General features: G+C 43.1%; 1 protein-coding gene and 1 pseudogene across 5 annotated transcripts in view; both read left to right on the top strand.

Moving 5' to 3' along the window:
* LOC129837863 (SEC14-like protein 1) overlaps nt 1-13,798 on the top strand; it is a 60,929-nt gene extending 47,131 nt beyond the window's left edge. For 2 of the 5 annotated variants that reach the window (XM_055904356.1, XM_055904347.1), the window contains 14 exons: nt 717-848; nt 2,402-2,530; nt 3,041-3,362; nt 3,526-3,635; nt 3,808-4,042; nt 6,178-6,266; nt 6,373-6,443; nt 7,115-7,286; nt 7,446-7,580; nt 7,795-7,929; nt 8,576-8,833; nt 9,163-9,341; nt 9,660-9,686; nt 10,831-13,798. In XM_055904356.1, coding sequence (XP_055760331.1) covers nt 717-848; nt 2,402-2,530; nt 3,041-3,362; nt 3,526-3,635; nt 3,808-4,042; nt 6,178-6,266; nt 6,373-6,443; nt 7,115-7,286; nt 7,446-7,580; nt 7,795-7,929; nt 8,576-8,833; nt 9,163-9,341; nt 9,660-9,686; nt 10,831-10,936 — 2,100 coding nt within the window. In that variant the 3' untranslated portion in view covers nt 10,937-13,798. The remainder of the gene's footprint in view (nt 1-716; nt 849-2,401; nt 2,531-3,040; nt 3,363-3,525; nt 3,636-3,807; nt 4,043-6,177; nt 6,267-6,372; nt 6,444-7,114; nt 7,287-7,445; nt 7,581-7,794; nt 7,930-8,575; nt 8,834-9,162; nt 9,342-9,659; nt 9,687-10,830) is intronic. The other 3 variants (XM_055904374.1, XM_055904383.1, XM_055904365.1) reach the window with 3 other exon arrangements.
* Nucleotides 13,799-15,781: 1,983 nt separating this feature from the next.
* LOC129835114 (endonuclease V-like) overlaps nt 15,782-24,154 on the top strand; it is a 28,240-nt pseudogene continuing 19,867 nt past the window's right edge.

The following is a 24,154-nucleotide window of genomic DNA, read 5'->3' as shown; positions in this document are numbered from 1 at the left end:
CAATCAATCAACCAATCCAATGTATTTATAAAGCCCTTTTTGTACGTCAGGGGTTGTCAAAGTGTTTTACAGTAACACAGCGTAGACCACAAAGGCCAAGCAGAAGCCATATGAGTGTTAGAGTATTGTTTAAAGTTTCTGCTCAATGTTTCCAGACTTCTGTGAAATATGACCTATAATTACTTCAAATATGAGTGAAATAGTTTTCCTTCCAAAAATGATAAGTATATAAAAAAGTAGCTTTTCTGTGTCGGAATGGTGTTGGCTTACCCCAAACAAAGAGTGGTGTTGAAAAATATTGATGTGAGTAGACTGCTGATTGGCCAGCTCATCCTCCTCAGGAAAATGACATCTTCTATGAGGAAATAACTAGCATTTTTAAACGGTTTATTTAAGATACAAGTTTGAGGTGTTTTTCTCCAATTTATGCTTTGGCCACAAATACGAGTATAGGACGAGTCAGCAACATTATTTGGATACGAGTTAACAGAATATTCATTTTAAGTGAGATTTTCAGGTGACAGTTAAAATAAAGTTGCATTTGAAACACCCTTAGCTTGTATTCTAAGCGAAGCTGACATGACAAAGAAAAAATAAAAAGACCTTAGGTAACACGCAAATCAGGCATCGGCCATTTTGTAATCAGTGTATCCGTTTTTCCTTTTTGACCATTTGGTTTTGCTGCAACTGGTTTCATGAGTGTACTTTGTGTGCAGATTGCGGGGGTGGACTATGTGTACTTCAGCCAGGAGAACACGCTGAACAAGAGAGAGAGGACGCTCCACATCGAGTCCCACAACGAGACCTTCTCCAACAGAGTCATCATCCACGAACTCTGCAGCTACTCGGTGTGTTACACACACACACACACACACACACTTAAAATGTAGCTTTGGTTAGAATGGTTACATAACCTACCTGTCCATTCGCTAACACACATTCAAGCCTTGGCTTTATTTTGTCAAACGCATGCGCACACACTCGCACTCAATCACACACTCACAAAGCCCTGTTAAACCACTTTGAAGCCACCTGTCGGCAGCACACCTGTGCATTCACAATGTCTCCTCAAATGGACGGATCAAGCGGTGTTCCAACCAGCTCCTGATATGTAGCTACACACACGCCACTTCAGTCTTAGTTTTATATCACCTTATCTCACACGACACTGACACGCACACAGCCCTGTAAAAGCAAGTTGTAGACGGCACACTTGTGTCTGAAAGCCCTTCCCTCCAATGCAATCACAATGCAGAAAAAGCTGTGTTCCAACCAGCCTCTCATATGCTGCTTCCTTCCCACTGAATAATTCAGACCTCCCATTGTTCCCTGCAGCACTCCGCCTCAACACACTCACACACTGTTCTGGGGTCAGTTCTTTCACACCTCCCAGGCCTACTGCAGTGTGTTGCGGCACTCCCTACTCTGACCTCAGTGCTACTCTCACCAGGCTCCCGTGGTGAATGAATGCGCTCTGAGTTAATGAGGTCAAGCACATTGCATTAGCGTCTAACGAGGCTAGCGGGCCTATTTTAGGTCCGTTATGCAGCTTTCCTTATGAAAGAACAGTTACAGTTAGCTAGTGGATGCTAACAAGGCTAGGTAGCTCAATTAGACTGAGCTAAAGTTGGCTAAAGCTGACATATTTTGGTAGCCAGAGATAACAGGTATCCAACGCCGGAGCTAGCCGAAGAGCTACATAGTAAAATAAGCTCTTTCAGAAGTTGTGTGTCACGGCGGGATCACTGTATGACTTGCCTCGGTTTGCCTAGCGGTGTCTGACATTCAACACTCTCACTCCCAGTCCTAACTAACACACTCCACTCGCTGACATTCAACACTCTCACTCCCAGTCCTATCTAACACACTTCACTCACTGACATCCAACACTCTCACTCCCAGTCCTATCTAACACACTTCACTCACTGACATCCAACACTCTCACTCCCAGTCCTATCTAACACACTTCACTCACTGACATCCAACACTCTCACTCCCAGTCCTATCTAACACACTTCACTCACTGACATCCAACACTCTCACTCCTATCTAACACACTTCACTCACTGACATCCAACACTCTCACTCCCAGTCCTATCTAACACACTTCACTCGCTGACATTCGACAAAATCTATTTTGATACAATCTCGGGCTGTGTGTGAATGTGCTGTCTGTGCTTGATACCGTCACAAAATGTCCTCCTCCTATCAATACTTGTTGGCATATAACGACACAACCTGTCAGTATTGGTATAATGCCAGTGGGCAGTGTCATCGGTACGCGCTCCCACACATAGCTGAGGATGTGTAGCTTGTAGTGTGCGTCAGCGCTCGGCACAGTCATATTGGCGTGTGTGGTTGCCACGGTAACACGTGTATCTTGTCTTTCGCGTGTGCGCAGGCCCACCCTGAGAATGAGGACTGGACGTGTTTCGAGCAGTCGGCCAGCCTGGACATCAAATCGTTCTTTGGCTTCGAGAGCACGGTGGAGAAGATGGCCATGAAGCAGTACGCCAGCAGTATCAAGAAGGTGTGTGTTTGTGAACCAGATCGGATCAGGGTCATATTCATTAGACACTAACAGTAAGAAACAGTAAGAAATGTTGGCTTTCGTTTACCGTTGGTACGTTGCGCCCTAATGAATACAACCCAGATGTATCATATTTAGAGAATTCACCAGAGGTCAAACATTCCCCTCATGCAAAAAATAATTAATCCAACTAGGTTCCATTTCGACTCAATAAGTGAATTGAAATTCCAATTCAAAAAGAACCTAATTGTATTGGGAATTGAATTCATCTCCTGCATTGAGTTAAATGAAAAGGAACCATGGAATCCAGTGTTAATACAGCAGACATACCATTGGGCCATGAGTGGTGAGGTCTAGTGCTAAGTGGCTCTTATTATGTAATGTAAGCCAATTTGCTGACCCAATGTAAACAAATTTCCTATTTAGCCTCCTTCCATATTAATAACTCTAACTCTGTCTTCTTTTTCTCACTCTTGTCATTCTTTCTCTCCCTCCCTCCCTCATCTTCAGGGTAAGGAGATCATAGAGTTCTACCTAAACCAGCTAGAGGAAGAGGGGATAAGCCACGTGCCTCGCTGGACTCCCTCCCTGGATGCCCCCTCCTCCTCCTCCTCCTCCTCCGTCACCACCAAACCTGTCTGTGCCACCCCAAAGCTCCTCCAGCTGGAGCAGCCTGTCACGCCCGCCGTCTCAATCCCCGTGTCCACAGATGCCAATGACCATGAGATTGCCAATGCCATCAATAATGATGCCACCCAAAGTGATGCCACCAGCAACGATGCCACTAACCAACCTGACGACCAGACAGAGAACCAGACGGGCACGCCTGATGGTTAGTACTAATGGATGATTGAGACACTGTTCAAAAGTTTCAATACATTAGGGAAATGAGAGAAACTATTTTTAAGTGGTATTTAGCTGTGTGATTGATTTTGAATGAGATTGAATTGACTGACTTGAGAATTCCCTAAATTGTGTGTGTGTGTGTGTTGTAGACAAGTTGGATGCAGACTACATCAAGCGCTACTTGGGAGACCTGACGCCTCTGCAGGAGAGCTGTCTGATCAGACTACGACAGTGGCTGCAGGAGAGCCACAAGGGCAAGGTGAGACACACATACACCCTTTCAGCTTTCAATACACACATACTAAAGCATATTCTATCTTTAAAATCATACTCTGCTACTTGAGACACAAACATAGAGGCATGCGTGACATGCTCACACGCGCACGCTCTTACCCTGCCCCCTCTGAACCCCCGCCCCCCCCCCCTTGAAGACCCTTACCCTCACTCCCTCCTCTCCCTCCTCGCCACCTTTCCAGATCCCTAAGGACGAGCACATCCTTCGTTTCCTGCGCGCCAGGGACTTTAACATGGAGAAGGCCAGGGAGATCCTGTGTCAGTCCTTAACATGGAGGAAACAGAACCAGGTGGACTATCTGTTAGAGACGTGGACCTCACCACAGGTCCTCAATGACTACTACACTGGAGGGTGGCACCACCATGATAAAGGTATGGAGTATGGACACAGAGAGAGATGCTCAGGCGTACACACACACACACACACACACACACACACACACACACACACACAATTAGTCGCTAATAATTGTCATGAAGCCTTGATTTGATGTAGAGGGGTAGTCATATGATGTTCACAAAATACAGTAGTCACTCAGAATTACTCAGACACACACACAGTACAAACACTGTTGTACTCAAATTATTTACACATGGTAAAAAAAAAACTTGTTTCTCCTGTTTCTTTGTAAGTTGTTAACAGAAGTAACTTCCCAAAACGTCACTTTGTATTGCACTGTAATAGAAAAAGAAGTCTAAGCCACAACTTCCTGTCATACACCATATTCGTCCAATGAAGGAATACAACTTAGAATTGACATTGCAGTTCACCAGTCCCAATTTCAAATACGTTGTTGACGTTGTTGTTACTTCATACTTGCCCTGGGTATTTGCATGCTCTGGCATGTCTTCACGGCAGTCCCAAGGCATTGCGCTCATCACACAATTAAATGTATAAGAGCCTAGTTTGAGGAGCAGAATGGCTTATCACCTGTTAGACAGCGCGAGAGCAGCTCCGTGCTTTTCTAAGCAACAAATAACAATTCTAAATGCTATCGTGTATAAACTGTTTTGATGGCCACGATTGGAAAAAGAGCTACTTTTTGGGGGGTTTTCAATCTCGTAATTAAAGCGCGCCTCCCATTCGCCGGTGCATAGGCTAAAGTCATCGGTAGGCAGGCTATCAGCGCGTCACACCCCACTTTGCAATGTGAGCGTGAGGCAGCATACTTGTTTGAAACCTGAACGTTTTACTTTACTTCAAATAATGAGGCATGTCTTACCTTGCTTCAAAGTAGCATAGCCAAAATCCATCCATAGACATGTGGAATCAGTTATTTTATAAAGACTTCCTCATACCGTTTAACCAGCATGATTTTATAAAGAGTTCCTCATACCATTTAATCAACATGATTTTATAAAGACTTCCTCATACCATTTAACCAATAGGATTTTATAAAGCCTTCCTCATACCATTTAACCAACATGATTTTATAGAGACTTCCCCATCCCATTTAACCAGTAGGATTTTATAAAGACTTCCTCATACCATTTAACCAACATGATTTTATAGAGACTTCCCCATCCCATTTAACCAGTAGGATTTTATAAAGACTTCCTCATACCATTTAACCAACATGATTTTATAGAGACTTCCCCATCCCATTTAACCAGTAGGATTTTATAAAGACTTCCTCATACCATTTAACCAACATGATTTTATAGAGACTTCCCCATCCCATTTAACCAGTAGGATTTTATAAAGACTTCCTCATACCATTTAACCAACATGATTTTATAGAGACTTCCCCATCCCATTTAACCAGTAGGATTTTATAGAGACTTCCTCATACCATTTAACCAGCAGGATTTTATAAAGCCTTCCTCATACCATTTAACCAGTATGATTTTATAGAGACTTCCTCATACCATTTAACCAGTATGATTTTATAGAGACTTCCCCATCCCATTTAACCAGTAGGATTTTATAGAGACTTCCCCATACCATTTAACCAGTAGGATTTTATAGAGACTTCCCCATACCATTTAACCAGTAGGATTTTATAGAGACTTCCCCATCCCATTTAACCAGCATTTCTCACCTGTTCTATTGGTTTTCATATCAACTTTATTTTGTTGTCCAGAAAAGACAAAGACCCAACCCATCCTAGTTGTTGCTATTAGATTCCCCCTCTACGTTTCTAGCAGACATTTTAATCTCTGTCATATATGGAGCCACTTGCATTAGGCACACTGTTTTAGAACTGTTTTCCCACACATTGCATTTTGGTAAATGTTTGAAAAGTATGCTTGATTAGCTGCTTCATTACAGGAGTTGAATGTTCAATAATAGACTATAATTAGCCTTTTGACTGGAAGACGATAGACTTGCTATTGTTGCATGTTTCTCATAATGAAAAATGTCCATTCCTTGTATGCATAATATTTTACTGTTTGGAATTGTATTTTTTGTTGACTGGTTAATGAGGGTTGGTTAGTCGGCAGCAAAATGGACCGACATTTGCATCCCTAGACTATTCAAATTATGCGTCTGTGTGTCCTTCCAGAGGGTCGTCCTCTCTATATCCTGCGTCTGGGACAGATGGACACCAAGGGGCTGGTCCGAGCCCTGGGAGAGGAGTCTCTACTCAGACACGTGAGTGGGCCTCTTCTGCTGTCAATCACACATGTGTTAACTAAAGTGTGTGTGTGTGTAAGCATACCTACATTAAGTGTGTGTGTGTGTGTTTTTAACCCTTCAGGTTCTATCCATAAACGAGGAGGGCCTAAGGCGCTGTGAGGAGAACACCAAAGTCTTTGGCCGACCAATCAGGTACACACCCCGTTGCTATTTGGTAGTAGCTCCACCACTCCCTCTGATAGGTCAATTGGAGTTTAAGCCATATTGCATACACCTATCCAGGCCTCTCAGATCTACAGGACACGAGTTCCTGGGAGAAGGGGGACTAAACAGAGTCCTATGGGACCTATGTTGCTAAGCTAATGCGTATCATGGGAATTGCCTTGGTGCCGTGGGGTTATTAACACAGAGTGTTGGGGATGCTCTTTAAAGTTATCTCAAGGAAAGAATGGAGGGTTCCTCTTTGAAGGATTTGGGTGAGAAAGAGAGAGAGAGAGGGAAATTGATTAAGTGACAGAGAAATGGAGCGAGTGAGAGGAGAAGCGGAAAAGAGAAGGAAAAAAAGAGAAAGAAGGTGAGAATGGGGGGTGTTACCTGGCAGCTGTCAGGCTTATCAGATGGACGTGACTGTGGAGAGAAGCCATGCAGGAATCTATCTCAAGTGTGCTAGGGTGGAATGTCATGGAGCTTCGCCGACGTACGACAGGGAGCCAGAGCCCCTGATTGAGAGAGTGGGAGCAATCTGTTTGTTTCTGTTTTTTGTCGTCATAAGGTCGTATTTGGAAATGTAATGTGTATTGTACTTACAATCTGTGTAGAGTACTTAAAATCTCACCCTCCTACCTCCTCTCTCTCCCCTCTAGTTGTTGGACGTGTCTGGTGGACCTCGAAGGGTTAAACATGCGCCACCTGTGGCGACCGGGGGTTAAGGCCCTTCTGAGAATCATTGAGGTGGTGGAGGCCAACTACCCAGAGACCCTGGGACGTCTGCTCATACTGAGGGCTCCTAGAGTCTTCCCTGTGCTCTGGACCCTGGTGAGACACTATGAAATACTATTGTTTGAGACTCCTAAATGACACCCTATTCCCTATATAGTGCTCATAGGGCACTAGATAAGCTGCAGTTAGGCATGATGTATTTAGGTGGGAGCAGTAGGGTGTTGACTCGTCCCACCGTCTCTGTCCTGTGTTCAGGTGAGCCCGTTCATCGACGAGAACACCCGTAAGAAGTTCCTGATCTACGCTGGAAATGACTACCAGGGCCCGGGTGGCCTGCTGGACTACATAGACAAGGAGGTCATCCCTGACTTCCTGGGAGGAGAGTGTATGGTGAGTCACTGTGTGGGGGCGCCTGCCTGTGTGGTGTCATCACCCAACATAGTCACATTGTCGTGTGGTTGCCATGATAACGTTTGTATCCCTTTTTCGTGTCTGTGCGTGCATATAAATGATATTATGAATTTGAATTTAAGATCCTAGCAAACATGTACTTTCTATGCAGTTTTCGTTCTCCTATGGCCTAGTTCTTTGTGTGTCTGTGCAGTGTGAAGTCCCAGAGGGAGGCCTGGTGCCCAAGTCTCTGTACCGTACTGCAGAGGAGCTGGAGAACGAAGACATCAGCCTGTGGACAGAGACTATCTACCAGAGTGCCAGTGTCTTTAAGGGAGCGCCCCACGAGGTGAGCCCCAATACAGTGCACCTCGGCTGGGGCAGAGCAGAGAGGACTCGAGGAGAGCGGGGCGACTGTGGCCTTAGCTGGAGCTTTGAAGTCATTTGTGGAGAAGGAGAAATAAGAAAGAGAGAGAAGGGCAGATAGGTGGGAGGAGAGAAAGAGAGAGATGGGGAAAGAGGTATGGGAAGAATGAGAGAAAGATGTGGATAGTGAGGAAAATAATTAACAAGCCAAACGTTGGTCTGCTGAAGTTACTTGACCAACACTGCCACCCGCTGGAGAAATCCTGAAAGTGCATTCAAACTGATCTTCAGACATTTATCCACTGTTCTGTCACAAATTGAACATGAACGTTGCTTTGAGAGAAATCTGCACCCATTTGTTATTTTGTTTCTGTTACAGGAAAGTAGATATAATCTATTATAAACGAAGCCATGTGGATACTACTCGGTAGAAATCTGCTGTCTTACCTCCCTCTGTCATCTGTTCTTTTTAATTCTTTCTCTATCTCTTTAACTTCTACTCTTCTCATCTCTTTTTCTCACTCCTGATTTTCCCAACCTTCCCTTTCTCATCCCTGCCTCTTTCTCCTTTTCTCTCCCCTCATCTTCAACCCTCCTCTTTTTCTCTCCCTCCCTGCTTTCCCTCCCAGTTGGTGATCGAGATCATCGACGCCTCCTCCGTGATCACCTGGGACTTTGACGTGTGTAAGGGTGACGTGGTCTTCCACCTCTACCACTCGAAGCGCGCCCCCCAAACCCCCCGCAAGGACCCCCTAGTGGGGCAACACAGCAGCATCACCACCCCCGGGGGGAACAACGTCCAGCTCATAGACAAGTCCTGGACCTTAGGCCTGGACTACAGCATGGTGGAGTCACCACTCACCTGCAAGGAGGGGGAGAGCGTGCAGGTCAGCAATGGAACAGCAGACTAGTTGTTCATAGTATTGAGAAAGACATGAGGCATGCAGGTGGCTCTTTGTCAGTGCCTGAGAGAATCTCTTGACTGAATGAATGAATTAAGATTGACTCATTAAAATATACAGGGTTGCGTATTACACCAATGTTGTTTAGTGTTGTGATTTTTAAATGCCTTTTGATACTTTCGAACATTCAGATTGACAATGATTAAAACCTCTCATCTAATGCACCTCTCTCTTCCCCCCCCTCCTCCCCCTCCTCTCGCCGTCCCTCTCCTCTCGCCGTCCCTCTCCTCCTCCTCTCGCCATCCCTCTCCCAGGGTTCCCACGTGACCAGGTGGCCCGGGTTCTACATCCTGCAGTGGAAGTTCCACACCATGCCGGGCAGTGCCTCCACCAACCTGCCCCGCGTGGACGACGTCCTCGCCTCCCTGCAGGTCTCCTCACACAAGTGCAAAGTCATGTACTACACAGAGGTCATTGGCTCCGAGGACTTCAGGTTAGTAGCTTTGTGTGTGTGTGCTGATATCAAATGGGTCATCAAAGTAAATCTAATTCTTTTTTAAATCATACTGTATTTTGTGTTATGATTGTGTCATACTTTTTTCCATTTGATATTTTTGTACACAATATTGACGTTAACATTGTCCATTGTAGCCATTATGAAGTGCCAAGTGTTGGCTTTCTGTCCTAAAGAGAGAGATGTCCTTTTTACCCTCCACTCTTTCTTTTCAATGCGCTCCTGTCCTCTTATCGCTCATCAACCCCTCTTCCACTCCTCCTTCTGTCTCTTCTCTTTCTGTCTCTTCCTGTGAAGAATGGCTTGCTTTGATGTTCAAAGTTTGTAAGTGGACTTGTGTTCCCTTAGCTTTGCATTGCGATTGGTTGCTTATGAGAACTCCCATTTAACAGTTAACGACAGCTCTAAGATGCTAGCATCTTGACCCTTCGCTTATGGCTTTATTTGAGCATTACCTCACCAGCAATGCTAGGCTTTCTCTGTGCGCTTCAGCTAGAAAAAGGCCACTCACTCACTGAGCTAGCTAGTCACTGAGCTAGCTAGTCACTGAGCTAGCTAGTCTCGCCCTTGCATGAATGACCAACAGACACATGGCCTTGTTAGTTTGAGTTGCCTTCCTCCTTTGCCACAAAGGGCTACCTGTATTTCAGGGTTCCCCAACTGGCGGCTTTAATTTAGGAAATCTGTTCCCAAGTATTCCCATGCATAATAGAAGTACGTGATGTCATACAAATCTTAAGTACATATAACATTTATAGGTTTTAATCCAAATATGATATCTGTTTGGGCTTCTTGCGGTCAATTTGCAGTCTACAAAGGATTTGTAATTATGTTCCGGCCCCCTGACCATCTGCTCAAGACCAAATCAGCACACAGCTGAATGTAGCTGATGATCCCTGCTGTGTTTTTCTGCCTCTGCAAATTGGTTGATAAAGATAAGAAGTCTTTCATTCGTGCCCCTCAACTATCACTGAAGCATGAGAGGCCATGTTTTAGTCCCCGTGGGTTAGAAGGACAACCTATTTAGTGCAGTATGCTAAACGAATGTCACACAGGGTGGATTCACCTCCGTTTGGTTTGACTTGCTGCATGATCTACACTATTCAGCACCAGACTTGACAAAGCAGGAGCTTGAACTGGGCATCATTAATACCAGACCAGGGATCAAATACTATTTGAAATAATTTCCTATGTGACGAGAGAGAAAAAAGAAAAAAAAATGTTTATAATTCAGCTGTGCTTGATTGAGCTTTCCTGCTGCAATATAACCAATAAAAGAGTCCCACAAGTGCAAACCCCTCCCACTGGTCACTCCTAATGCAAACGCTCAAAGTAATTGAAAGATTTCAAATAGTATTTGCACCCAGGTGTGATTTTTTTTTTTTAAGCCCATTTAGTATCTAGTTCTAAAACCTTAGTTAGGCCAATAATACGTTTAAATAAAATAATCTAACCTTTTTTCTCTCAGGGGCTCTATGACCAGTTTGGAGTCGAGTCACAGTGGTTTCTCCCAGCTCAGCCACGCCACCTCCACCTCTAACCACTCCCAGTCCAGCTCCATGATCTCCAGGTAGAAGACTACATCTGCCACGGACTTACAATTCCCCCTCTGCTGAACTACAAGTCCCAGCTCCTCCAGCCTTCACAGTCCACACTTCCCGCCCTAACCACCTCAAACCTGTACTACTATTAGTCAGTCACAATGTGGATCTGAAGCATGCTTGCACAACAGAGGATAAAGAAAATGTCGGCGGTTGAAAAACTGAAAACAAAGACTTGTGATTTAAAGGGCTCCTTTTTTCTTGCAGCAGGCCATGTATATTTTTTTCCCAGCTTTCTCCTGGGCTGCTGAACAGAACGTTGGCAGAACGTTTTCTGCTTGCTGAGACTTTGGTAGGTGTGGGAAGTGTCGCACCCATGGAGCGCAATGCCAGATCAAGCAATTGTCACACTCATTTAAGGAGCTGTGGGACTGGATTAAAAACGGAATGCGTCGATACATATGTGCATTAGAACACTTTACGCACATGCACACTTCCAAGGTATTGGTGATACTGGATGCGCTGTTACATAAGAACATGGACACTTTATAGGTTGAAGAAACGGGAAGCGCTGTTACCTGCAGACAAACATGCTCAAACATAGGAAGACACACAAACTCACATACAGTATAGACACAAACCATAAACACACCTGCAATGACATGCAGAAAAATACAGTATTTGCCATATCACCAGTGGGGTTTGTCTCTACCTGGTGAATTGTATATAGGTCAGGATTGGGGTAAAGCCGTAGCGAGGTATCGTTTAGAAGCAATAAGCAGAGTTCGAATATCAACTATTGAAATAATTACATTTCTATTTATCATTAATATTTTATGTATGGAGGTTTGTCCTCATGGGTGCTATATGTGCAATGTATAGGTGACCTTTCAGTTCCCGGGTGACTACATGGACAGACAGACAGACATTTAATTTAGCTAAACTTTCATTTGGAGAAATAGCCAGAAGAAATTGCCGGAGGTTATTTTTGAAATTTGAATTGACACATTTTAAATGTGTTCGCAAATTCATCTACACATCTACTAATCTCTTTTGAGCACAAGACACTTAACCAGTGATTACATTTAAATTCTTGAATTTCAATTACTCTGACTTGAATTTGAATGGATTTCACCCCAAAATGAGTGTTTACCATTAGTCCGTCTGCAGGAATGAACCTGGCCCGTAGCTAGGTGTGGTTGTGGTTATTGGTTTGAATGTGCTACTGATGGTCAGGTGAGCTTTTGCTAGCCAATGGAATTCCCCGAACTGTCAGGGTCACAGGTTTAGGTCAAACTGCTATTCTTTATAGAGGGGTAGATAGAGAGGGAGGAAGTTAATGTTTTTTTTTGTGGTGAAGCTTATCATTTGCTACTGCGCCATTCATGGAAATGTATTGATCCATACATGTACTTGGGTTAGTGCTGGTTGGATTTCAGTGAAAGTGAAGTGGGTGGCTGCATGTTCATATTGGGATATGGTTGATTTGATGATTTTAGTTTAGGAGTTACCATAGTAACTACCCATGAGCCATTTGTTAGCACCATTTTAGCCTTTGTAACTAACCGTGTATATAAGAAATATATCTGCTTGGTTAGGGGACACCTTTGCCTCGACTGAGCGAGGTGGACGATGTTTCCATTGTAATGCAACGTACCCATGCAAATAATGTTCTGGACAGCCACCTTGTGCTTCTAAAGCACCAAAGACGACGACAAAAAACTGTTCCGTCTTATAGTTTCCATGTTGTTGTTTTTTTGTCTACTAGTTTGGAGTGTTTTAGGGGATATTGTGTGAGCTTCAAGCTCACGAAAGAGACATTGAACTTCTCTACAGATTACTGTCGGGCTGTTTCAAATGTTCGGTAAGCTTTTGCCTTGCATTTCAAGCTGAGGCTCTCTCAAGACAAGTAAGCCCATCCAGCCTGGTCAGTGTCACCATGCTGCTGCTTGATGTTAGAGGGCCAAAGACGTGTTTGTTGATGGGGCGTTGGATCTCACTCTAAGGATTATCGGCCAATCAGGCTAGCAGCACATGTCTGTTTTTAACAGCTTTTTGAGATGCTACTTTTTTAACGACGATAACGAAAACCCCAAGGTCAAAGTGAACAGTCTAATGTCTAACTGGAATAACATGAAATGCTTTGCTCACTGAGGAAAGGACCCGCTCAGAACGAGGGCTGTTCAGAATGGACTCGCTAAGTTAATGAATGAATGGAATAATGAGTAACTAAATGTCTGTAAGGGTGTCACCCATGTCAGGTCTGAGGATGTATAGTTGTACTTATTGTCTTCTGTACTCATTTTAACCTTGAAGCATGTCTAGAGATAGACTAGCGTAGTTTCCTACTTTCCAGCTCTCTATCAAAGGAAACTCATGTCCACAATGTGTACCGTGCTCAACGGTTCTCCAAGCTTTAGAGAAAGGTTCCAGTCCTGGATATATCTCTTTGAACACGACATGCGTGTGAGAGGAGACAATGTTAGTTTTTCCTTTAGCTGAGATGGAACAGTGCTTTAGAAGTGGCTCACTGTTTTAAACCAGAGGCCGATGTCTTCAGTTACCTTTCAGTTTCATCAATTGACCTCAACATAATGTCACTGCTACTACTGAAATGTATCTGCTATGTAACCTGCTTTGCTCTACTTGTCAACCTTCACTTTTTCTTATCTCATTTACATATGAGGGCTCTTTCTATCTTGTTTGTCACCAACCATATTCTGATTTCTCCATTTCTCTCATCTAGCCTCCCTTTCTGTAAGACAACGATAATGTTGCATAATCTTTATTTCCCTTGAAATTCATAATTATGTTTAAAGAAAGAACTTCAAATTAATATAAAATAGCGCCTTTCCAATTTTTCAAACCATTAAACTTGAATTATGAGAATTAAAAGTTGTCCTGTTTGTGTAACATATCTTTCTACTTTTGATCCGGCTTCAACCTGCAATGCACGCAGCAATCTTCGTTTAAACTCAATTTGACTGTGTCAATGTGCATGCATTTAGTTAGCTCAAGTCACCTACATACAGATATCTCAGGCAAAATGATAATCAGAAAGAGTTGAACATTGAGTGGATGAATAGGTGAACCGATGGATGGGATTACATGCAAGCTGAGGTTTTTAGACTGGAATGGAAGATGGTCTCTGAATTACAAGCAGATCGTATGCACTGAGGGACAGTTTGAAGCCTAAAATCTCATTTGAAAGTGCTTTCTTGGCAACATGAAAATAGTTAATTACTGTATGGCGATTGAGGAGCTGTCCAAGGTACTACTGCCTAATGCCCACTAGGTGGCAATCATCAAATATCAAACAGAATATGCACAATCAAATCAACATTTTATTTGTCACATGTGCCGAATACAACCGGTGTAGTAGACCTTACAGTGACATAATTGCTTAAGCAAAAAATACAAATTACAAATATAGAGCAACGGTAAAATAACAATAGTGAGGCTATATACAGGAGGTACTGGCACAGAGTCAATGTGTGGGGGTACATGTTAGTCAAGGTAATATGTACATGTAGGTAGAGTTAAAGTGACTATACATAGATAACAGAGAGTAGCTGCAGTGTAAAAGAGGCATCTGGGTAGCCATTTGATTAGCTGTTCAGAAGTCTTATGGCTTGGGGGTAGAAGCTGTTCAAAAGCCTTTTGGACCTAGACTTGGCGCTCCAGTAACGCTTGCCCTGCAGTAGCAAAGAGAACAGTCTGACTAGGGTGCCTGGAGTCTTTGACAATTTTTAGGGCCTTCCTCTGACACCGCCTGGTATAGAGGTCCTGGATGGAAGGAAGCTTGGCCCCAGTGATATATTGGGCCATACGCACTACCCTCTGTAGTGCCTTGCGGTCAGAGGCCGAGCAGTTGCCGTACCAGGCAGTGATGCAACCAGTCAGGATGCGGGTCCAAAAGACAAGTTAGGATTTGAACTGTTAGGATTTAGGATTTGATCTGCACATTTTGTACAATGCATATTTTATGAGTCTGTCTTAGTTGTGTTTGAAAAACAGTACAAGTGCCACTGCAATGGAACTGCTAAATGTGAACTTTTTAGTGACACTTGGTGTTAAAGACAACTGGAAACTCGGGGGGAAAACTAGGTAAAATCATGACGTCCGTGGTCGTCAGGTCGGAAAGCCGGAGCTCTAGAAAGATGCCCGAGTTTCCGACTTGGAATATCATTCAAAACAAATTTCCCTGTCGGAGTTCGTTTTTTCACCCGTTTCCAGCTGTCTTGAAAGCACTGAAGTCGGAAATGTCCGAGTTCCCAGTTGTTTTGAACGCGGTAGCGCTGTTTGGTTCCGTCTCTGTTCCGCCCACGATATTTATAACGAACCCAAGACACCGCATCTGTGTCGTTTACAGTGGGGGCAAATGCAGCAGTGGGCAGCGCACGCAAGGTGGGCAAAGTCAAGCACGAGCTAGCGAGATCCTATTGGGGCGTTGTAGCATGCATTTGCATATTTTCGTTAGGGAACGCCTCTAAAGTGCGCGTGTGCACCAACTCAATTCGACGTTGCACTCCTTTTTAAACTTAGACAAAGCACCATGTCTATAAAACTTAGTGCACAGTGTTCGTAACATATTATAGTTTCGCGAACAGAAATGTATTGAGAGCAGATGTTTCAAAGATGTCAAAATCGGCCCAGTTTCACCTAGTTCCATCCTCTTCCACTCCCCGGACTGTACTTCCTCTCACTACCATATTTGGTGATGAGAAAACGAATGTTTTAGCTTTATAGCCCCTGTGAAGTGTCTTGAGTTTCTCCTGTCTGTGGTACAAAAGTTATTTTTAAACGTCAGTGGTACACACAAAGAAGATCTTCGCTGCAATAATTTGACACTTCTGTTTGTTCATTTCGAATAACGACATGTCTATTCTTCCTCAATAAGAAATGGGAAATGTCAAACACGTTTCTCCTCTCAATTTGTAATAATATAATGGCTATTTGTAAACTGTGTTTCACAGCTACTCGCAGCGAAAAGGAGCACGCGCTGCTCCACCTCACCTGTGTCAAATTGTAGAACACCACAGACAGGTGTGACTGCTAGCTATCTAGCAAGCTCACATCATTTACTAGCCCCTTGGTAGCTACAGTGCTTTCTAGCTAGTTAGTATAAATAAAGCCAGACATTTCAAGAGGCAGAGCTGTTGTCTGGCACATGGAGCAGTGGCGGTCAGTGCCGTTCAAGATGAGAGAGGATGATTTTCTTTTCATGAGCATGGCCTTATTTTTCTATTAAAGCATATTGGATGAATGCCATTCGTATTCCATTCACCCAGTTCAATGTAACAGCGATATGTTTAGGCAACTACATTATGCTCAAATTGTCCCTATATCCATCATGATGTTGCTACAACCTAGCCTATGAATGAAGGTTAACGTAGGTGCGTGCACACAGGCCGAGAGATACATTTGAGGTGACAGTGACATTCAATACTGCCTTGCGCACTCTTGCCTGTACCAAGCTTATATTGGATGTAATCATTAGTCCAACAGTTGCAAGAGTTTCTGTTGGACAAATTCAAATATTTTTAACCCCGTTTGCTTCCGTTTAAGAAACGTTTTTCAACAGAATCGGCGGAATGAATACACCCCTGAACGCTGTAGTCCTTCTCACATCCATGCGCTCCCCTCCTCTCACCTCTTCCCTTCACTTGTGGACTTCAATGCACAACACATCAGCTGTGTGTGACCAGGCGGGAAAACCTTTCCAAGCCAAACCATATCCATCTGGTTTGCTTAATATAAGGAATTTGAAATGATTTTTACTTTTGATACTTAAAGTAACATTTTTCAATTACATTTACTTTAGATACTTAAGTATATTTAAAATCAAACACTTTTAGACTTACTCAAGTAGTATTTTACTGGGTGTCTTCACATTTCTCAAAATAGTTTTAAAAAAGCAAACATAAAATAATGATTAATTTAATTCATATGAAACAATTTTTTCATGCTGTCAATTTTCAGTCTTTTTCCCCAAAAACCTTCCTAATTAAATGTTGACTGGAAAGTAGGCCTACCTGGCAGAATGATATCATGATCATTTGTATCAATGTGGTGCACATTTATTTTGCATGCTCAGCCATCATATGTGCCGTACAGAAACCTGACGGAAACACTGCTAGCCTAACAAAAAATGTTCTGTGACTAAAACTTGGTTGGAACAAGCTTTCAATGGTGCTCTCCAACACCTGACACTAATATAGTGGATTGGGGGGGGTAAACGAACTATGACTCAAACCCTGGTCCCTATGACTGTCATTACAAAAAACATTATACTGTCACAATCCTCGCTAACGTTATATGAGCGATGATGAGGGTGGCTGGTAGCCTAGCGGTTAAGAGTGTTGGGCCAGTAACTGAAAAGTCGCTGGCTCGAATCCCCAAGCCGACAAGGTGAAAAGTCTGTTGATGTGCCCTTGAGCAAGGCACTTAACCCCAATTGCTCTGGATAAGAGCATCTGCTAAATGACTAAAATGTCAAATGTAATGATGCAACTCCTACCAAGTGGATTAACCCTATTAGCACGATCCATAGGGTGTTTGCCTTTCACACCAGAGACTCGGTTTCACTTCCTTGTCCTGCCGTTTGCTACATTGGTGTTAGAAGTGGGATGGTGGGAACGCACGGCTCGGATGTGCTAGGTGGCTGAGTTGTCGAAGCACAGCGACGTGCCTTCAAGTACGGAGGGGGCAGTTTAGCAAACCTCACTATATGAGCCACGTTACAATTCCCAGCAACTGGGTTAACCCTATTGGCACGATGTTTGTCTTTCACGCCAGCGATCTGAGTTGTATTCCCTGCCCCACTGTTCGCAACAATACCAAAAGGCAAAAGTCTCTAGTTGCTAGGTGTTGTACAAAGGTTGTTTAGTATTATTGCAAGGGGTGCAAGTTTAATTTCATTTTAAAATTATGATTGTTGTTTTTTGCTGGCTCGCTTTTACATTTCAAAATGTTTTATCCGTTATACAGTTAATTAAATTTGTAAAGTCTTAGGGACATTATTGTTTTCAAGTCAGTACAGTTCTACTATAGACTGCAAATTGCAGTGAAAATGCAATTGAAATAATGGTGCAAAAGCCCTGTTATTTGAATGTTTAATTCCAGTTGGATCAATTGTGGGTCTACTCTCAGATTCTAAAGTCTAGAAAGGCACCGTACAGGACAGTCTGGCTGTGTTTTTACTTCTGATACTGATGCACTGTCTGTTGCAGATCATCATTCCCCGAAGTCTTCCTATATAGTGAAGCCACAGGCCTATGCTCCCAGCAGGCCCTGTTATTCAGGAAAGTTTAACGCGCGTTCTTCCTCCTTTCTGATCCGAGTGGCTATTCCTCGATCTAGAACCTAAGGCTTCAATATAGACTAAATATTTGTCACTTAACTTTTAAAATGTATAACCTTTTTTGTGTGTCAGAAACACAACTAGACGCAATGTTTTCGTCTGATCAGGCTACTTCAGAAGTCTCCTGTAACCTACCTCCGCACGTTATCCACTCCACTCAAATATAATTCCAGCATCCAAACTACACGCTGGCCATTCAATCAATGGCAAGAGACATCTGTTACCAAACACCCAAAAGTTCATTCATAGATTGTCAAGCCAAGCCTTTGATACTGTGTAGGGAGGGATCTATGTTATGTTTGTCGAGATTGACGTACTCTATTTGACTGTAGTGTTGAAAACGTAAACCAAGATGAAGTCGATAATCGGTATGCAGTTATGCATTGCTTATTGGCTTGTGTGGTGCATTGGCACAGAAACCTGTTGGTAGGAAAGCAATGCATATGTTTGATATACTTATGTAATAAGGCACACGGGGGTGTGGTTTATGGCCAATATAACACAGCTAAGGGCTGTTCTTATGTTCTTAGTGCCTGCATACAGCCCTTAACCGTGGAATATTGGCCAAATACCACAAACCCCCAAGGTGCTTTATTGCAATTATAAACTGGTTACCAACGTAATTAGAACAGTAAACAGTGATTTCAGCTAATCAGCGTCCAGGGCTCGAACCACCTGGTTTACAATGATAGATATATCATTAAATTCTACATCTGTTTTCCCCATCTCTGATTGTATTGTAGGGAGACAGGCAGGGAGAGTGAGCTCATCAGTGGTGGTTGGCAAACCCTCAACCTTCTGGCCTGTTAGCCCTGCGTGGCATCGACTGTGCCACAAAACCATGCTGAAGTGCTCAATTCAATATCCACATTTACTCATTTTTCAAGGGGGAAGAGACACAGTTTTGCCCGTTTTAAAGCTAATTTCCTACATGGCTTATGCCATGTTAATGATATCTGAGCGAGGGTGACTAACACAATCAAAGGGGGACCCCTGGAGGTCAGCGCCCCTGGGGGGCTGACAGAACAAGAGAGAAACTGCTGATGCACAACCACATTTCGAAATTGCACCTTGCGTATTCTACTGTTCTAACTCTCAACAGTAAGCTGAGACCCAGACTGAGTTTCTAGGTGTCCGCTTGTGCTTGGAACCAGCCCTGCACAAGTTGGTATTTTAAACCCTATGAACTGTGCTCGTGGAATATCACACATCAACCACATAACCATGTAAAAGGTCTGAACGTAGGCCTAGTTATCCTTGTTCAATAGTGGATAGCCCAGAGGTTCAGGTAGGGTTGTCTTGGGAGAACAGTAGTAAGTTACCCTATGACACCAGCAGAGGGACACAGCAACTGGGCAGGTGAGGTGAGACCTTTCTGCAAGAGAGAAGTTTCCTGCCAACAGTAACCCTGGATTGCTGCCAGTATCAGCTATCTCTCTCAGCCATTGACTTGTGAATCTATTGTGACTGTCACTGATAGTAGTATCATGTCCCCTTTCCCAGCGCCGCCTTCTTGGTAGATTTGTGTCTGACGCTGGAGATGTAGAAGCCAAGCAGATGGTGTAGAGGGACCGGTGCTGTAGAACGCCTCATTACTACTAGAAGTCTTCATCTGTTGGCCGGTCCAAATTGTCTCCCAACCTCTCCCCCTTGGCCACTAACCCTTTGCTGTTTTTTCTCCCTCTCCTCTTTCTCTCCTAGTGAACAGGCCAGCCGGAGGCAGCAGGTGAAGGAGGAGGACACAGAGGATTGGCAGAGAAGTCCAGACTTCACCGGGCTGGAGAGGGTTGGAGGAGTGGACATGTTGTTCATCGAAGGAGATGTGTGCCCAGCTAGTGGTGCTCAGCTACCCAGACATAAAGTACAATTTCTATGCTAATGCTAACCATAGGCTGCATCTTAATGCTATAAAGCCCAAACGGACCATATCTATGCTAATGCTAACCATGGGCTGGGTCTTAATACTATAAAGTGGTTTCCTTTTCTCCTCTTGACTCATAGGCACTTTTTGAGCATACTAGATGAAAGAAAGATGGTGTTCTTTTTGTATTTCACCGGAAAAGCTCTTCTGTATTAGTGTAGATCAAAGAAAGGAGACAAGGAAAGGAAGTGACTTGAAGGTATTGACACACAGGCCTTGCCTCAACTTTTCATTGCCTCTATTTTTTCCTTCTTAACCGTTCCAGTCCCTCTATTGGACCCGACCCTAATTCTCCATCAAGGGCTTTCAACACATTCTGTAACACAACCCATCATAATTAATGATATTTTTCAGCTTGTTTTGTTGATACATGGACCAATTTTGTTATAATGTTATTATACTAAGGCTAATTAAATTGTCCCCCAGTCAGTGCAGACACAATAATTTACCCAGAGTCTCTCCCATTGGTTTTTATTGGATTAATTCACAACATAGTGGTTTTTGCATCATCCGCCCAAACAATTTCAGAATAGCCAAGAGCCACAATGAATCTTTACAAATTGGCTGCTTGAAGTTAAAATAGTTTTCAATATCTGAGTAATTTTCTGAGTCATTGTAATTTATGTGACATGACAATTAACGTAGAAGACAGTAAAATACTAAATGAAAATTCTGACAATGACGGGCATTTTAGCAGGAGTACTCCGACTCCTCCTCAATCAAATAAAATTGACTCGATAGAACAATGTGAAATAAATCAACACAATTTATTAAACAAAAAATACACTCGTGTGATACCCATTTCCCAACAAGTTAATCACAAAACTTGAAGCTCTCGGAAATAATAACTTTTACTTATGAGTACAATATGATGATACATTTTTATTTTCCAACACAGCCTGCAGCAACAGTATTTTACTATAGCTGCATTAGGCAGGAGGAAGAGGAGCACCATTGCCGACAACATGGTGATGACATGCACTGAGTGGTAGCTGTATCATGGCATCCTGTGGGACTCTGAGCCGAAGTCAGCAGCTTTTTTGTGTCTCATGACGAACTCGATCCAGTAGACGGCCCTGTCCAGTGGCTTCATGGTATGGTCTCCTTGCAGTCTAGAGTGCTTCTGCGTGTTGAACTTGTAGGCCCCGTTGTGGAGAACTTCCTACAAGCCCTGAACAAAGATCCCTCTATTGAAACTGCCAATGTCTAAAACCTTGGCTCCTCCTCTCTCTTCCAGCCGGAGAAGATTGTCAAATTGGTCTTGAAACAGTGGCAAACCCAACACCATGGTAAATGGCCTCCTTGACAACATTAGTATCCCCATGTGACACAAATGCTCTGATCTTGTTATGACCAAGGAGGTCAGACTGAGCCAGCCATTTTACCAGGAGTGTATTGTATTGTTGCCCGAAATGGAGGGTTTTTCGCTAACATGTCTCCACGTGACTTTCTGAGGCATTGGGAAAAGGCAGAAGCAATTTCAGTGGATACATCCCTTGTAAGACTAAGGATCCTAACTACATTATAATGACCCCATGTTCTCTAGAGCTCTGAACAAACTCTTCTTGCTCTTTTGAGAGCGGTAGAACAGGCTTGCAGTAGAAGCCATCAATGTGTATGATGTTTGGTATAGTTGGACGTGGAGACCCGAAAACAAAATCAGAGCGAATCAACCATAGGTCAGCTGAACAGAGCAATCTGTAAAAATGAATATCTCGGCCAAAGTATTTATCACAAAGCTCATCATAGTATATATTGAACTCTACAATTTCCTGGAAAACCATAATGCCATAAAACATATTTCTGAGCCTCTAAGAAATTCATATCTTCCGATAAACCTGATCTAAAAATTGGAACAAATAACTGGTGAGGGAGAAAGAGCAGAATGTGCCATACCAGCTGTGGTCCAACGAGTGCTGTAAACTAAAGGCAATCTAATATAATGCACCAGCAAGACTCCCCCACCACACGCAGATCTGTGAGCACCATGTCATACCTCGCTTCCACAAGGCTTTTTATGAGTTCTTTATCCTCAAACATTGCTCTTACCATACCACACATACTTTCTTGAACCTTTGAAAGTATATCAACATCAGTATTTTGTTCTCTGCAGAATTTCAGAAGAAATGTGTCCTCTCTGTGTTTTTGAAGGATTGTTTGCACAAATTATATAATGGAATTTTATCAAGCCCGTCTATTGTTGAGATGCTTATTAAGGTGTAGAGCAAGGATAGGCAACTGGCGGCCCGGAACGGAGGCCGCGGCTCAATTTCAACCCCCCCCATCCCCAAAAGCCACCGTAATTCAAGAATGACTCTGATGATGGAATTTCCAAAAACAACACATACTTACTCTCTCCAGATGTCATCCCTGGGGACATATCAAATACACCAAAACATCTCCATCAATCAATAAATATTTGTATTTATTGCATTACCGCGTCAATTAAAATGCATCATTTAAAAAAATTCACCCCCAAAGATGACATTAATATTAAATACAATATATATATTCTGAGGATTTTTTATTTATCATAATGTTCTTACTAAAGCAGGGTAATTAAATTCCAGGACTCAGGAGCCTCTATAAACCTTTTGGTAGACTTGAACACTAGGTTTTATTTTTAATTTAAAAAAATAACTCGCCCTGTCTAACCCGACAAGTCACAAAAGAATGAGGAAAAATCCCAAAGACCTTGTCATCGACAGCAGGTAGATGCCATCAGCTCCAATGGATCCATCACTGGGGACCAAGATCTAGATCTCTGTTCAATGATTAACAACATTTTTTACTTTGGAGCCAACTTTGTCAAAATGGTTAAGCCAGAACACTGTAGCGAGAGTTGTGCAGGTCAGTGGAAAGATATTCTGGTTTAAACAAAAGTCCCTCCTGAGACATCTAGAAAGACCACACACACAAGAGAGGGAAATAACAGTTGATCAATCACATCTCCTTTAACAATGAGTATGCAGTCAGGGACTCAGGTCTCTACCTCTCAAGACCAACAGAGAGGTTTTGTTTTGTACCAGAATCAGTGCGGCTTTAAAGGGATAGTTCTGTGAAATTACATATTTATAAACCCGTACACTGAAAAAAAAACGTAAACCCGTACACTGAAAAAAGACAGGTGACCGACCCTGACTTTAGTGCTTATTTATTTTTCATATTTGAACTGTTTGTAAGCAGTTAAGTCAAGGTCGGTCACCTGTCTTTTTCAGCGTGCGGTACTGTATATACTCTTGTGTTTTAATGCTAGTTTCTGACCAAACCAGCACCTGGACCTAGACACACTGCTGTGCACAAGCATTTCTCTTTCTTCGTTTATTTAGATATTTGTATATACAGTGATGTCCATAGTATTTGCACAGTGATACATTTTTTGTCCTCCAGCACTTTGGAATTAAATTATACAATGACTATAAGTTTAGTACAGACTGATTGTCAGCTTAAATTTGAGGGTATTTTCATCCATATCGGGCGAACTGTTTAGAAATATCAACACTTTTTGTACATAGTCCCCCCATTTTAGGGGACGAAATCATGGCCTGGATAAAGGCAAGGTTCTTGGCAGTCTGGCGAAGTACACTTTCAAGCAAGGGCTTTGGGATGGAGATGCAATATGGCAGTCGTGCCAACATATCTCATCAGCCTCCTGGTGGAAGGGACTTTGTGGATCTGAGGCTCTTCCCCCTGTTGCCTCCATCCTCCAAATCCCACCAACTTCATCCACCTCAGAGCACAACTGGTCCTTGTTTGGGAACACACACACCAAAGCACGCAACAGGCTGACCAATACAGGGGTTGAAAAATTGGTGGCCATCCGGGCAAATTTGAGGCTTTTTGAGCCTGACAACGAGCCATCCTCAACAAGGTTGGAAAGTGACAGTGAAGATGAGGCCTCAGAGTCTGATGTTCAAGAGGTGGACATTGAGGAGGTCCAGGGAGAAGACATGGAAGCCTGAGAGGA

Source organism: Salvelinus fontinalis, chromosome 3 (assembly GCF_029448725.1).
Source record: "Salvelinus fontinalis isolate EN_2023a chromosome 3, ASM2944872v1, whole genome shotgun sequence".
Classification (NCBI taxonomy): domain Eukaryota; kingdom Metazoa; phylum Chordata; class Actinopteri; order Salmoniformes; family Salmonidae; genus Salvelinus; species Salvelinus fontinalis.
This window is presented reverse-complemented; position numbering and strand designations above follow the sequence as displayed.